The sequence below is a fragment of the Astyanax mexicanus genome, chromosome 1, assembly GCF_023375975.1.
Source record: "Astyanax mexicanus isolate ESR-SI-001 chromosome 1, AstMex3_surface, whole genome shotgun sequence".
NCBI lineage: Eukaryota > Metazoa > Chordata > Actinopteri > Characiformes > Acestrorhamphidae > Astyanax > Astyanax mexicanus.
Window position 1 is genome coordinate 109,604,416 of NC_064408.1, and position 16,714 is coordinate 109,621,129.

The window sequence follows — 16,714 nt, forward strand, 5'->3', positions numbered from 1 at the left end:
TCTGTGTGATATGACCTTTCTGCTAAGACAAGTGGAGGCCTCTAGTGGAAGCCTCCAGTAACACACATATAGCACACAGGCAAGTATGTAAACAGTTACATTCACAATGCAACCGGTTGTCTATGTGAAGCATGGCCAAACAGCAAGTATATCTCTAAGCTTGGGGATGCATCGGAATAAAACTTTTGGCATTAAAAACAGCTAATTACCAAATATTATTACTTTATTTTATTTTATTTTTTTGCGGGTTTTCCTTCATTTTGTCACTTTTTTCACCACAGAATAAGTAAATGACCTACATATATTTTTGTGTTCTTTTTTTAAAGAAAAAGATTCCAAAATAAAAATTTTAAATATTTTATAAACTGTAAACCATTTATCATTCCAGCAGACAAACCAACAAGCACAATATGACTTAAATTAACTTGTATAAGTTAAATATAAATGATAAAATTGTTATTTTATAATTATAAATTATTTAATCCTTTCACATATTTGAAAGTTGTTTTTTTCACCATTTATCAGCTGAACAATTTCTTTTGCCAAATATTCGGTGCATCCCTAGTAAGGATCATCAGTATGACGTGATACGCGGGGGGTGTACTCTATATTGTTTACCTTCCACACTGCATGCCAAGACTTCCACAGTTCATAGTCTTAATTCAAAGTTCTCTCTTTGCTAAGTTTGCTAAGTGTCTTTTTTGATGTTGCCTTAACATACAGATGCAATAGTGACTTTCATGCTGCTGCTGCTGCACAGTACCTTTATCTCAACAACAAATTTCTTTTTAAAAGGCAAGACGTCTGTAGCTGCTGATGATTAGGAATTGTTGCAATGAGAACTGCCTTAATGAATAAATGCACAGTTTACATGGACTGACCTGCTGCTTGTATTGTTTTTTGATACTGGATGTTGCTGCCTCATTTCTGTGGAAAGCTTTGGTTAGGACTCTTCCAGCTTCCTGCTTTCCCGTGCTTTCTGAGTGTGTTAAGTGAGCAGTGCTGTGTATACCTTCGTGATTGGCCTGCCCAGGAGGAAAGGCTTTTAGACTGAATTAGGTAAATTGCTTTGGGTAGCAGTGGTGCTCACCATGTGACGTACATTTGCATGCTCTCACAGTGTGAGGGAGGGAGGAAGGGAGGGAGTGGGAGGGTGGGTGCATGCATTAGGGTGTGTACTGTATGTGTCATGTGTAGATCCAAATCATCAGCCAAGATGCCACTGGAACCCTAGATTTATTCTTTTGCTATTATTCCTTATGCAAAAACAATTGGGGCATCCCACAGGGTTCTATTTTAGGGCCTACAAATCACAGGGTGTACATGTGTTGTTTACTTGTATTATTACAGAATGCAGCTTACCAGTCTCTCAGGAATAATTTGTAAGCCCTATACACAATTCAATTATCACTGATACATTTATGACTACAGGATCAGTGCTTACCATATAGTATTTTATAGCAGATTGTAATGGTACGGAAAAGTCCCGACTCGGTTCAAACCAACAAAAAAAAAGTGTAAAGTTTATATTTTCTTATGTTAAACACAGTGCAAGTTACAAGTGGATCAGACACAGCAGTGCTGCTGGAGTTTTTAAACATTTTGTCCACTCACTGTCCACACAATTAGACACTCCTATCTAGCTGCTCCACCTTGTAGATGTAAAGTCTGAGACACAAGCTTGTACCAACACAACACACACTGCGTCTCTTCACACCAGCATTATTTGGTCTGGTTAAAACGAACTCTGGTTTATTTGTACCCTTAGTGCAGTTCTTTTGAGCAGGTGTGAAAACGGTAATCGCACTCGAGTGTGGATCAAAACAACCAGACCGAGACCAGCTAGTGGAGGGGACTTCAGAGTTCGCTTGTGGTGAAACCATGATCCGGTGAAATATACTTCTTTTATTTGAGATAAATTGCTGAATAGGTGCAGATTAATCTGATAAATAAGCCAGACAATGCTAATTGTCACTAATGAGCTAATGAACAAACGCTGTCTCTGCTCCATGCTGTTTACACACGCTGTGTGTGCTGCTTTCGAACTCTATGTTTGAAAAGCAGCATTTTAGCATTCAGTGTTAAAGCAGCTTTACCCTGCACAGATATACGCGCTGGAACACATAATCTTCTTACTATATATATATATATATATATATATATATATATATATATATATATATATAGACAGCTCTGACTAATCAGCGGACAAAGCATGCTAGCGAGGTTTAGTGGTGTGTATTTTGGTGTGTTTAAGTTTGTGCCTGCTGTTTTCACTGCAGTGCACAGTAAGAATGACCCACCACTCAAATAATAGCTGCTCTGTGGTGGTCTCTTCTGTGGGATCCTGACCATTAAAGAACAGCGTGAAAGGATGATAATAAAGTATGCAGAGAAACATGAAGACACAGGACTACAGTCTGTAATTATAGAAATGAAACATGCTCCATTTAAGCTAATGATAAGAAAGACAGCCAGTGTAGAAACAAAAAGAAAGGTGGTCACGATTTTGTGACTGGACTGTGTATCTAAGCAATTATGCATGTGAGAGAGTGCTGTAATCTGAGATGGTGTGTCAGAGTGCTGCTTGTTGCTTAGAGTAAAAAAAACCTGCAGCTAAACAGATGCACTGTTGCACCCTGGCTCTCTAGAGAACGGCTTGAACAAATGGGTTAGAGCGAAGGTCACCAGTCTTATCTGAGAAAAGACTGGTGTAGCTGAAAGCAGGAGCACACCGCATGTAACACCAATGTCTTTAAAGACTGATTAAAGAAAGGAAATCAGATTGCGTATTGCATACAGACAAAAAAAAGTTGTCACCTGGATTTAACTAAGCAGTTGGTCTGCAGGTTTAGGTTCAGCAACAGTATGTGCTGAAAGAATGAGGTCAGCTGACTAGTGATTTAGGGAGCATGAGATCATCATTTTCAGACATGGATTGTTCACCACAGAGTCCAGATCTTAACCTCATTGAGAATCTTTGGGATGTGCTGGAGAAGACTTTGTGCAGTGGTCAGACTCTACCATCATCAATGCTGCAAGATCTTGGTGAAAAAGTAATGAAACACTGGATCGAAATAAATCTTGTTACATTGCAGAAGCTTATTGAAACAATGCCACAGTGAATGCGTGCTGCAATCAAAGCTAAAGACGGTCCAATCAAATATTAGAGTGTGTGAGCCAGTGTGTTTTTTTGGCCAGGCAGTGTATATTCATAAGGATGTGACAAATATATCTAAAATAATAATTTGTGTCTTTCTGAAATATAAATGTTGTTATAAATATGTTGTACTGATGCATGGATGAAGAGAGGTTTGGTTGATCCAGCATCATGTCGGGTTCTTTATTAACAAGCAGTTACACAAATGTAATATTGTGTTTTGCTCTTCATTTCATTTCATGTGCCATAAAATGGGCATTAATTAAATGTATCCACAAGAGGGCATATTTTGGCAGGTATCACTTTACCCACTCCAATGTAAACAAGTGTTCAGGGCAGATCCCAGGAGGAGCTGTATGAAATAAACAGGCATAGTTTAGAGATGAGAAGAGAGGTTTATTAGAGACAAGCTGTAACTTCACCGACATGTTCCTATAAATGTCTACCTTATTTAAACTCTGTGAGTGTGCAGTCAGGTTCGGCGATATGGTAACAATATTATATCACAATATTTGAAGATATTTTCAGAGTTCACAATATTTATCACTATTTTTTTAAATAGACAAAATGAACCAGAGGTGGAAGATTTTAAATTGTCTATCCAAATACAAGTCAAGTCATCTTCATATAGCATTATATAACACATATAAAAGACATTAAGTGTCAAATAAAATAATAAAAAATAAGATCATATAACACAAACCTAATTTAAAGTAACATACAAAAAATAGACATAAAAGAAATGGACAAAACAGTAAAAATACTAGCTATAAAACAATCACACAAAAAAACCTAACGACAAGACAGTATAGACCAAGATAAGCCAGACAACTAACAGCATAGTTTGTTCAGGACTCAAATGCCTGAGAAAAAAAATAGAAAGGTTTTTAAATTGGACTTAAAAATATCCACTGTGGCTGATTCCTTTATAAAATGTGGAAGATTATTGCAAAAACCTCATACTCAGTACAGTAATTATTGTTTAAATAATATTTAAAACTCAAGCAATTGCATAGCATTGATTTTATCCTCTTTGTAATTAAAAGAGAAAACTGCAGTTATACACACATGCCATAAATATAGTCCTGTATAGTGTCCCGTGACTTTTGCCATATCTTATGAAAGCTAAAGAATAATGCACTGACCTCAGGATATGCGACTACATGCAGAAGTGATTTCAGACAGAGATTGTAACTTGTCTGTTTGTGTGGACAATTCTAGCCAGATGCTGCTGGTCACAATCATTACAACTCACAGTACACTCTCCAGTGCTCTTTAGTGTATTCCTGGTACACATGTGACACTGTATATCGGGAAAAGTTAACAACTCAGAAAATTCACACCATCTTGCACCATTAGCACGCTGACTAGTGTTTAGTCGTCTTGTACTGATTGACATCACCCTTCGGAGTGATGTGAGGAGAGAGCACCATCTACCCACCCAGAGAGAGCAAGACCAATTGTGCTCTCTCAGGGCTCCGGTAGCCGATGGCAAGCTACATGAACAGGATTCGAATCGGCGATCTCCTGATCAGTGATGTCAGTAACGCGCGTACTTAGTACTTAGTACTCAGTACTTAGTAACGCGTTACTCTAATCTGACCTTTTTTTTCAGTAACGAGTAATCTAACGCGTTACTATTTCCAATCCAGTAATCAGATTAAAGTTACTTATTTAAGTCACTGTGCGTTACTCTCTCTCTCTCTCTCTCTCTCCACCTCATCTCCTCCACAAACACACACACACACACACACACACACCGCTCCCTTACCCATTCCCCCTCCGCTCTTCCCCAATCACACGCGTCTCGCTTTCTCCCCTGTCTCTCTCTCTCGCGCGCTCGGCGTGTCTTTAGTTTCCGCCCGTTTTCGTTTTTCGCCAGTTCTCGGGTTTCGCCATTATCTCTTTATAAAGGCGTTTTTTTTTGCGGCCGCGTCCCAATTCACTAGCCAGGGCAGCGGTCTGCCACAAATTTCCGGTGCTTTAAATGAACACTGTCAGAATTAAATCTTTCTCAGTAGTTGGGTCCGGTATGGGTCCGTATTGGACAACGTCTGGGACCCCAGTCTGCAAATATGTGATCCCTGGTCTAGACCATATACACGGTTCTGTTTTTAAACCACTCCTTGCTGCCCTGCAGAGAACAACAAGTTCAATGTTCAGTTTTACAGTGTTAAATATGTCAGGTCAAGAAAGACTTTCTTTATTTTATATATTTTTTATAAAAACAAGTATTTATGTTTAGTAAAATCAAGAAAGACCATATATATATATTTTTGTTAAGTTAATTTTTTTATTTTTATAAAAAATATATATATTTTTTAGGAAATAGTTCAACTTAATAGAGATAAATTGTTGCTGTTAAAAATGCATTTTACAATAAAGGGTGTATTGGCAAAACTGGTTATAAAGTTTATGTTAAGGCGGCGGGAGGTGGTGTCTGCAGCTGCTGAAAGTAACTAATAAAGTAACTTGTAAAGTAACTTAGTTACTTTTAAAATCAAGTAATCCATAAAGTAACTAAGTTACTTTTTAAAGGAGTAATCAGTAATCGGATTACTTTTTCAAAGTAACTATACCATCACTGCTCCTGATCATAGCGGCAGCGCTTAGCCCTTAGCTGGACCACTCAGAGCCCCCAACTTTCCTTGTTTTAAGTATTTTAATCTACTGAAAGTGTATTATTTCACTGGCAGATATTAATCATTTTTCTTTAAGCATTATTTCTTGACAAAAACAAATTAATCTGTTATTTCCTGAATAATAGATATAATAGATATACATTTTAAAAACAAGTACAAGTAACATAGGTTGACATAGGTTATTGATTCTTATAATATTACTTTAATTATCTCAAAATGAGAAATTTTAGACTACATTTAATAGGATTTTACTTGCAGTGTAACTCTGTCATTAATATTAAATGAGTGTATAGTTAAAGGTAAAGTGTTTGTGATGTGTTTGTGTAGTTTTCCTCTCAGCAGTGCAGATACACAGAGGTTCAGTATGGAAGAGAATGAAGCTCCACATGCTGGAAAAGTCCATCGCTGCTACCATCGCCATGCCTACGAGAAACAGGAAGCCCCGTGTCTTTCTTTACCCAAACCCAGTGAGTCTCCTACTGATACAGATTCCCTCATCTTTTCTGTTACAATAACTAACTGTACTATTGCTTTCATACAGATTTTGAATTCCTTTGACTAGTCATTATATTTATAAGACATTAGACCACACAGATATTATTGGATATAATAAAGGATATTATTTCCAGTTTAATCTCTCTTTATTTCATGTGATGCATGCGTCTAATTACAGTGAATTACAATGGATTGGCATTTACTGAATTGTAAATTAGCACATTGAATTTTTCATAGTGACCCTGCTCTGTTTTGAGGACGCATTCTGATTTTCTATAATCACTTTAATTATTATGATACTTTACCACGACTGGATGGACATCTTAAGCTTTACCTCTGTTAGGTGTGGAGACAATACAAGAAATATTATGTAAAATTAAAAATATTAATTGCTGAACATTCAGCACTTGTGTCTTCAGTCCCTTGATTACATTTATATTGACTTAAATTTACAGTACCAGTCTGTTCATTTCATGTGTTTTCTTTCTTTTTGTGATTCTTTACATTATAAATAACAATATTGAAGACTATATTAAAGATATATAGAAACGCATGCAGAATTATTTAGTAAACAAACCAGAATGTTTTATATTTTAAATTCTAGATAGATAGATAGATAGATAGATAGATAGATAGATAGATAGATAGATAGATAGATAGATAGATAGATAGATAGATAGATAGATAGATAGATAGATAGATAGATAGATAGATAGAAGTCAAAATATGTTATTAATATTGTCATTTCATTTAACAAAGACAATTTCCAACAGCTGTAGTTTTTCCCTGCCACTGTGTCACCACAATACTTGGCATCTCTGTGGTGCTGCTGATAAGAGGCGTGGACCTGTTTTTCTCTGTAAAGCTGCTTTGTGACAACTTTTGTTGTACAACGCCTTATAGAAATACAACTGAATTGAACTGAATTAATTTAAATGGCCACATTTCATTATCTTTGTGATCAGAACTCCCTCTTGTTTAAATATGTTATATAGAGCTGTGATCAGACGTAGATCTACCTCATTCATGGAGATGCATGTTTTTTTGTGATGTTTCAGAGCCTTGGGTTATCTCTGCTGGACACCCTGAAGAGTATGACCGCCCTCTGCCAAGCCCAAATCATCTGGACCTGGAGTCCACACCCTGGCCAGCCCTTCACATCAACATCGACACAGTCAGTGCTGCACAGGTTACTTTCACACTGCAGGCAGAGAGATTGCATCATAACTGAGCCCGTTTAAGCTAATAACCTCTTATCATTACATTGCATTACATTAAATTACATTTGGCAGATGCTTTTGTCCAAAGCGACTTACAATAATGATCTTATCATAACATTTCTCTCTTTTGGGAGACATGAGAGGAACACTTTACAGACTAATGAGGGAATGTTTCAACTAATTATTAACGGACACTAGTTAAAACACAGTTTGATTTGTTACTTTACTATATTGTGATTATCACGCCATATCTTTATATAAAATAGCATTAAAGATAGCATTAACAAACAGATGCCTTCAGTTAATTTTCTTTAGCCCAACCCGACTCAAATGTGGTGGGACTTGACATAACCCGGCCCAAATTCTGGTTGGGCATCGAGCTTGGGCTCGGACAGAGAATCTCTACAAAAAACACAGATTTGTTGGTCTTAAAGTTTCATTTCTTCTGCATGTAACCATTTATGGACGATGACTGTATATAAACAGCTCTAGCAGTAGAATAGATTGTAGTGGAGAGCTCAGTGACACACAGTGTGTCTGTGTCACAGGACCCGACCTTTCAACAGGTCTGTCGTGTCAAACGTCTGCCCTCCTACAGCTAATCTGGTCAGCTGCAAATGCTGTTGTTGTGAAGTGGAAGCGTCTAGGAGCAACAGCTCAGCAGTGAAGTGCTGCGCCAAACGAGCTCCCAGAACAGGGCCGCTGTGCTGAGTGCTGAAGGACAAAGGCCGTATAAATCACTTGTCCTCGGTTACAACTATCACTACTGAGATCCAGACTGCCTCTGGAAGCAACGTAAGCAGAAAAACAGTCTGTCAAGAGCTTCATAGATTGGGCTTTCATGGCTAAACAGGAGCACACAAGCCTAAAGTCACGGTTTGCAGTGCTGACAGTCAGCTGGAGTGGTGTAAAGCACATTGCCATTGGTCTCTAGAGCAGCGCAAATGCATTTTCTGGAGTGATGAAACACTTATTACTCGTTTTGACGGATGCTAGGGAAAAGCCTACCTGCTTGAGTGTACACAGTAGCCACAGCAGTGCCAGCAGTAACGATCGCTGAAGGAAGAACAATGGCTTGGACACCTTAGTTAGTTTCAGCAAAGAGAAATTTGAATATAAAAGCACAAGTCATGGAACAGCAGTATGTAAACATGTAAACTGATCATGTGAGTGAGGTTGAATACAGGCCAGTATGTTTGATTAAGTGCAAAAGTGCCAAAGTATCTCCATTCATAACCCAGGTACACGTATAAATATTAGGGTTTAAAATACTTGAAGTTAAATTATCAACTCAAGCTTTTTACTCTTTAAGTGAAAGTGCAAAAGTACTGGTTTCAAAACTACCTAAAGTATAAAAGTAATGTAAGAGGGAAAAAACACCATTACGGACAAAAGCTATAAGACACCACAGGGTCTTATAATGCACTACAATCCCCCCACCCAAACATTTTTCCAAAAGCCATAATGACTTTAATGTTAAAATAAAATATTAATGTTGATAAATTTGGGATGCACTAGGCCATGGGTGTCCAAACCTTTTTAGTTGGGGGCCAGAAGGAGAAATATATTTGTAGTCACGGCCCACAGACTCTGTAATAAAACAAATAATGAAATATACTACTTTAAATAATAAAATTTCCTGATTACTTTCAGCGCACCCTCTCCGCTTCTCTTTGGCCCGTTTTTATGCGCTACAACTGCGCACTCTCTCCGCTTTTAGACTCTTTGGCACGTTTTCCTGCGCTATAACTACACACCCTCTCCGCTTTTAGACTCTTTGGCCCGTTTTCCTGCGCTATAACTGCGCACCCTCTCCGCTTTTAGACTCTTTGGCCCGTTTTCCTGCGCTATAACTGCGCACTCTCTCCGCTTTTAGTCTCTTTGGCCCATTTTCCTGCGCTATATAACAGAGTACGTGCTCTTTGAAGAGCTCTGTCTTCAGGAGTTTATTAAAGATAGCGAGAGATTCTCCTGATCTGGTAGTGGAAGGTAGTTAGTTAGAGGTGTTAGGAGAGTAAATGCTCTTTGAAGAGCTCAGTCTTCAGGAGTTTATTAAAGATAGCGAGAGATTCTCCTGATCTGGTAGTGGAAGGTAGTTAGTTAGAGGTGTTAGGAGAGTAAATGCTCTTTGAAGAGCTCAGTCTTCAGGAGTTTATTAAAGATAGTGAGAGATTCTCCTGATCTGGTAGTGGAAGGTAGTTTGTTCCACCATTGGGGAACTCTGTATGAGAACAGTCTGGATTGCTTTGTGTGAATGTTTGTTTGGTAAAGCGAGGCGATGTTCATTGGAGGAGCGCAGCGGCCGGGAGGTGGCGTAAGCCTTCAGGAGTGAGTGCAGGTAGGAAGGAGCTGTTCAGCTTGTAGGCGACTGTAAGAGCTTTGAAGAGCAGTGGGGTGACATGAGCCCGTTGGTTTTGGCTGGTTGAAGACCAGACGTGCTGCTGCATCCTGAATCATCTGAAGTGGTTTTATAACACGGTCAATAGTCGAGGCGTGAGATGATCACTGCTTGTACCAAGAGTTGTGTGGCCTGTTGTGTTAGAAAATGTCAAATTTTTCTGAGGCCACATGGTGCGTGAAGGAGAGCTGGTCATCAATCATAACACCCAGGTTCCCAGCAACCTTCGTCGGGGAGTGTATTAGCTATCAGTCCTGACCTTTGTTTGGCAGTGACTTAGCCTCAGCCTCAGGGGTGTCTTTAGATTTCAGTCTGTTGACACTAACCACTGATACCAAATGTCCTATTCTTCTAATTAAAGCATTCAGCTACTTTAAACCAAGTCCATGCTGACACAGATGTGCAAATGCACAAACACAGCTTGACTAGTCCCTGTAAGGTAAAAATATTGTCAATAGAATAGGCTATTCTGGAACATTCAAACATGTGCCTATTGGCACCATGCTAAAACCCGATTCCAGGCATGGGGTAGAGGGGTATAAAGCCCGCCAGCTGTATGGAATTGTGGAGCAGTGGAACTGTGTTGTCTGCAATCAATTCAAATCCACCCAGTTCCTGACCTTAATAATGCTCTTATTGCTGAAAGCAAAAAAAACTGCACAGGAGAAACTTTTACTCCAACAAAAACAGGGTTAACTATTTTTCAATGCCCTTGATTTCATAAGAAACATTAATGTGTCCTAATACTTTTGACCATATATCCATATAGTTTACATTTTAAGATGACAAAAAAGCATACATAAGAATGTTTCATAATTACCCTTAATGTAAAGGTGAATTAAATATCAGCTTTTATCAATAGTTCTTTAAACATTTAAACATTCAAGTGCTAAAATCACACTTGATTTACCATTATTCCCACAACAATTTTGTAATATTGATGTGATAGTTTTCCTCAAAAGAGCGATGCTCACACATCATAATGCTAGTAATTTTCAAAAAAAAAACATAATAACAAAAGGAATAAAAGGGCTTATTGTGTTGAATACATATGTTTACAGAGGCTCAAAACCTTTTTGATGTCAGTGTGTGTGTGTGTGTGTGTGTGTGTATATATGTGTGTGTTAAGCACGTTTTTTTTTATTAGTTTTGCTCTCTGTTTGGCTGCACGCAGGCCGAGGAGAAGCCGTTATCAGAGAAAAGCCTCCCCTCGTCTCCCTCTGGCTTACAGGATCAACTCAAAAGCAATATACTGAGAGTGAGTCACCTTCACCCAGCGTCACCTGCTCACTAATCAATACATGCATACTGTACAGCGCACACATCTGGAATATTTACAGCTGGATTAGTCTGCTCTTCATTTAAAGCTTTATCTATAGATTAAGATCATTTTTAGATTACTACATAATTTAAACACTTAAAATGCCATGTATAATGTGTTAAAGTTTTTTGATGAGTGGACCAATAGAAATTCACTAAAGTATCTGAAAAACTATTTCACATTTACTTTCATTAAAAGTTAAAAAGGTTTTATCTCTCTCTTGTAAAGTTGCTGTTTTGGAGATACATGTATTTCATTAGATAGCAATGATCTCTCTCTCTCTCTCTCTCTCTCTCTCTCTCTCTCTCTCTCTCTCTCTATATATATATATATATATATATATATATATATATATATATATATATATATTTCTGTTTATTATAAGCCATTCAGTTTAGTGTACAATATAATAAATTAATAAATAAATTATTTGTAGTTTGTAGTTGTTTGTTTGACCAGCTGACACCAGCTGGGTTTACTGTTTAAACCTAGACACACATTGGCTTCTATTGTGTGCTGTATATTTTAGGGCTTCACAATATCTGAAAAAATTACATTGCAGTACATTTTGTTTGTGTGATATATATATTGTGATTTTGCAACTTTTTTTTGCATATTTCATCCGTTAGTTATGTTGTGATATGAACATGAGCACTCTGTGTCGGAAAATAAATTATATTGATTAGATTGTTTTTTTACCAAACCGGAGGAATATTTAATTTTTTTTTTTGCCGGTTTTCATTTATTTTTCAACATTGCATAAAGTAAATAGCCTAAATGTATTAAGGTATGTTTTTTATGTATTTGTTTGATTTAAATTATTCTTTTCTTTTAGTTACTTAATTTTAGTTGCTTAATATATTGGAGCATGCCTAATTTTTAATGTTTCTGGTATAAGTTGTGTTAAATATGAACAGCTTTTTTTTTTTAACATAAAATATATTTTCCTTTTGTATTGAGCAGCAAAAAAGTTGATATATAAAACCTATGATGTTTAAAATTATTTGACATTGCACATGATATTGCACGTCCTGCAATATGACTATTGCTTATGCAAAAATTATGAAAAAATATTTATTGATACAATTATGTTCTTGGATCCATTTAGGAAATGCATACTACTGTAATGTCAGCTGGTCAGTTTCTAAGAATATACTAAGGTCTCATTAAATTAGAGTATAATCAAGTTTACTGTGCTCAATACAGTTCAGCACTGTTTATGCTCCCAATCCACCCCTGGGCTCAACTTAGGTTCATGCCTCAATAAACACAATTATAAGCAAATTGTCTCAGCAGGTAAAAACTGTACCTTTTCCTCCTCAGCATGTGAGACAGAGTGAGAGCGGTGGAAGCTCGAGGGGGAACTCCTCCAGTGGAGACCAGAACAACAGGTACACAAGTATTTTTGAGACTAGTTTTAGATTTCTGTTCTTCAATTTTATCTGTGTGGTTCACTGATGAATGGCTTTTATCTGAACTCAATTTCCCAGACTTCCCAGCTCCTCTCAGGATTCAGCCTCCAGCAGTGTGAATCTGGAGAGGCCGAGAGTGGAGCGCCGCAAACGCCTCGTCAGACAGTACAGCTTGTAAGTCTCACACACATCATCTGACGTCCCACCCACACACAAACCTCATTGGTCAAGCATGAAGAGAGGCCAATCAGGATGCTCTATTTGTTCTAAAATATGATTTCTGGGATATTGTATATAATTTGAATTATTCTTACTATACTCATATTATGAAGTTTCATAGTTTGGTAGGCCTAAGCTCATTATGCTGATTTATCAGTCTACTCATGCTTTAGCACTATCTTAATTAATAATCACAAAGTAACCATTTATTTAGAATCTGTCTGTACAACAGGTATATTAAACAGACTTTAAGCAAGTACAAGAACATGCTTGCTAGGGTACACAGTCAGGGGTCTGGCTTAAAGACTTTTTGTTTTAAACATATTATTTTTTCCAATTTTTGTCCAACTTTTCACACCAATTTAGCTATGCCGATTATCCCACTCAATCAGCTGTATTCCCCCTTAACAAGCAATGCCCTCAACACTAAGGAGGTTGAAGATTAGCACATGCCACATCTAATACATGTGAAGTCAGCCACCACCTCTTTTTAAACTGCTGCTGACGTAGCCAGTGCACTAAAAAGCGCAGCGACGTTTCTGATACATCAGCTAACAGACACCTTGTGCTGAGCGACATTAACTAGAAAGTGATGTGGGGAAAGAGCATCATCTACCCACCCAGAGCAAGGCCAATTGTGCTCTCTCTCAGACTCTGGCTGCTGATGGCACACTGCATGATCAGGATTTGAACCAGCGAACTCCTGATTATAGTGGCAGTGCCTTAGTCTGCTGGACCACTCAGAGCCTTTGACTTCTTGCTTTAGGGGAATTTGGCCTCAATTGAAATCTACCTCATTACCTCTGGTAGAACAGTGGGCAACCCTACTGCTTGCCATGTGGCAGACTGGGGTTTGATCTTCCATCCAGGAAAGAAACTCTTATCTTTTGAACTAAAATACATGAAAAGTATATCTGCACCAAAATACACAATATGGACAAAAGTATTGGGAAACCTTTTTATTCATAGTTCCTTCTAAACCCAAGGCTCTTCTATAAGGATTTCTCCTAGATTTTCTAGTGAGCGCATTGCTGTGAGAATTTGATTGCATTTGGCAACAATAGTGAAAGTGAAGTTAGGATATTGATATTGATGTACACCCCTTCACCTAATCTTTAACTCCTTAATTTATACCACAAGTGTTGGATGAAGCTCCATCATTCTAGAGAACACACTTCCCTACAGCTTATCATACCCCTCTACTAGTCCACACCTGGCATTAGGAGTGGTGCTAAATAGTTTCATGTTTATCTGTTTCAGAAGATCTATTCTATTGATAGTACTTTTTTACAGGGATTATACAAGCTGAATGAGCGTAGACATATATAGTTTATAGTAGTGGTGTCTATAAATGTTTTATCATAAAATGTAAATATAAAAGATATTAAGAGGTTGCACTAAATATCGCAAATTCTTTATTTGCTTTATTTACATGATGATCTACAGGATGTTTGATGACTTTCTGCATGAACATACTTAAAACATGTATTGTATGGAATGTATGTAGGTGAAAACACCCTTATTATATGTTCTACATTTAATAATTTCTGTAAAACTGTTGCTCTAGACAAGAACCTGAAACCTTACCGGCATAAACAAACCCACTGCTTTGTGTCCAATAGCAACCACAGTGATGAAGATGACCTCCCAGAAGCACTTGCTGCCATATCTTCTGAGAGCAGCATGGGAAAATCCACGTCCAGCAGCTCTCTGGACAAACAGGTCCAGCCTCCAATCTACCCACCGGTAATGGCCTGCTTTGACGCGTCTTTGGGTGAAGTGACCCGCAGTTCATTCAGGGTAATTGAAGGAATTGTGATTTTTATTCTTCAGCAGAAAAGTGTCCCACCGCCACTGGAGCACTGTGACAAATCCCCTCTGTTCTATCCAAGCCCAGTCCCTCACCTACTGCCATTCAGCCCACACTCCAACAGGTAATACACACACACACACACACACACACTCACTAACCAAAAAAATAACTCTCTTAGTAGGAGCAAGGAGCAGTTGGAATTAAATTAATCTTTATATGTGTGAAGGTAATGATGAAATATGTAAGTGATTACAGATTACAGTGTTTCAAGTCCTGCTGGAAAATGAAATCTTGTCAGCAGAGGGAAGCATGAAGTGCTGTAAGATTTTGTGGGAAAACAAAACTGCACTGACTTTAGCCTTGATAAAACACAGTGGATCAACACCAGCAGATGACATGTCTTTCCAAAACATCACTGATTGTGGAAACTTCACACTAGACCTCAAGCAGCTTGGACTGTGTGCCTCTCAACAGAAGAAAATCTTACAGCACTTCATGCTTCCCTCTGCTGACAACTTTTATATTTTACTTTCCAGCAGGACTTGGTACACTGCCCACACTGGCAAAAGTACCAGTTGGTCTTATTTAATATACTAATTTTCTGAGACACTGATATTTGGGATCTCATTGGCTGTAAGCCATAATCATCAACAATAAAATAAATAAACGCTTAAAATAGCTCACTCTGTGTGTAATACACCTATATATGTATGAGTTTCACATTTTAAACTGAATCACTGAAATAAAGGAACTTTTCAATGATATTCAAATTTTTTGAGATGCACCTGTACAGTAACTACATTGTTTGGGTGTAATTTTTTGTCAGTCACTGTTCGAAAGCAAATCTCCATCTATATTATTGTCTTCCGTTCCCTTTTTTCTCTCCATCTGTTGTATTGTGTGTGTGTGTGTGTGTGTGTTTACCTGTGTTTAGCAATGAAGAGCTGAAAATGGATCGAGAGAAACTGCTGAGAGCCTTATTAATGACAGAGCTCTGAAACCATATGGACGTCCAGATGCATTATATAACCGAACAGAACACCTTAAATTCATTGCACTGTACTTTTTATACATTCACACAACAAAACAGAAAACTATTTTTTAACGATGAAGCTTATCTCCTATACAGTAAACCACATCCGCAGATCCATCCATGTTTATATGTGTAATTTTATCCCCTGTGTATATGTCCTGATGGCTTTGAACTGTGCCTGGAAGTCATGTTACAGTAATGTTGCATAATCTTTTCTTACTGGGTTCTCTGTTGGCTTGTCAGGCTTCTTATTTCTATTCACTGAAGCACATTGTGAAGAGCAGAATCTCACGGGGACGCGTTTGTTTGAGTTACACCTGATATACGTGACACCCTGTACATACTGACTGTAAATACGCTGTATAGAGTGAACACTATCATTTTCAATGTGCTTTCTAACATTTTAAGGGGAATTTTTTGCAAACGTGATGCAGTATTTCATTTTATATGCATTTCTGCTCCCAGTGTGATAAACAAACACTTGCTGAATAAATCTGCTTTCTTCTCAATTTAAACCAGGTGGTCCAGATTATTTCCCACTATTTCAAATGTTCTCTATGGATTTTGTTATACAAAGTTAAACATAGAATAACACAGTTATGGGAAAACAGAATGTAAACAGATCATGACGTTTTGCCTTAGCTTGGGAACGGCCCTCAAAACTTAAAAAAAAAAAAAGACTCAAGATTTTATTATATATATTTTTTTACTATTCATCACCATTGCATCATATTTTTCCACCTTAATCATTTTTTTTCTATATTTTCACTTTTTACTAATGTAGTCATAATTAAAAATAATTTAATTCAGAATCAGTGTTAAATGATATTCCTATAAGTGCTTTCAATCACTTAAAAATGTTAATCACTACAGTATTCTATGATTAATCATGATTAAAAATATTACATTTTTTAAAATGCTGATATGTCAGTGTATTGTTGAAGGACAGTAATAATAGTGTAATGTGGTTTAGATCTTGCAGACTAGATCGTTTATTTACT

At 37.4% G+C, this 16,714-nt stretch overlaps 1 protein-coding gene across 3 annotated transcripts in view; it reads left to right on the forward strand.

Moving 5' to 3' along the window:
* epb41l4b (erythrocyte membrane protein band 4.1 like 4B) overlaps positions 1 to 16,228 on the forward strand; it is a 55,660-nt gene extending 39,432 nt beyond the window's left edge. The window contains exons 16-23 of one of the 3 annotated variants that reach the window (XM_022679674.2): positions 6,130 to 6,269; positions 7,356 to 7,486; positions 11,090 to 11,173; positions 12,560 to 12,627; positions 12,727 to 12,822; positions 14,490 to 14,613; positions 14,704 to 14,801; positions 15,615 to 16,228. In XM_022679674.2, coding sequence (XP_022535395.2) covers positions 6,130 to 6,269; positions 7,356 to 7,486; positions 11,090 to 11,173; positions 12,560 to 12,627; positions 12,727 to 12,822; positions 14,490 to 14,613; positions 14,704 to 14,801; positions 15,615 to 15,678 — 805 coding nt within the window. In that variant the 3' untranslated portion in view covers positions 15,679 to 16,228. Of the gene's footprint in view, positions 1 to 6,129; positions 6,270 to 7,355; positions 7,487 to 11,089; positions 11,174 to 12,559; positions 12,628 to 12,726; positions 12,823 to 14,489; positions 14,614 to 14,700; positions 14,802 to 15,614 lie in introns of all 3 variants that reach the window. The other 2 variants (XM_022679669.2, XM_022679678.2) reach the window with 2 other exon arrangements.
* Positions 16,229 to 16,714: the final 486 nt, after the last annotated feature.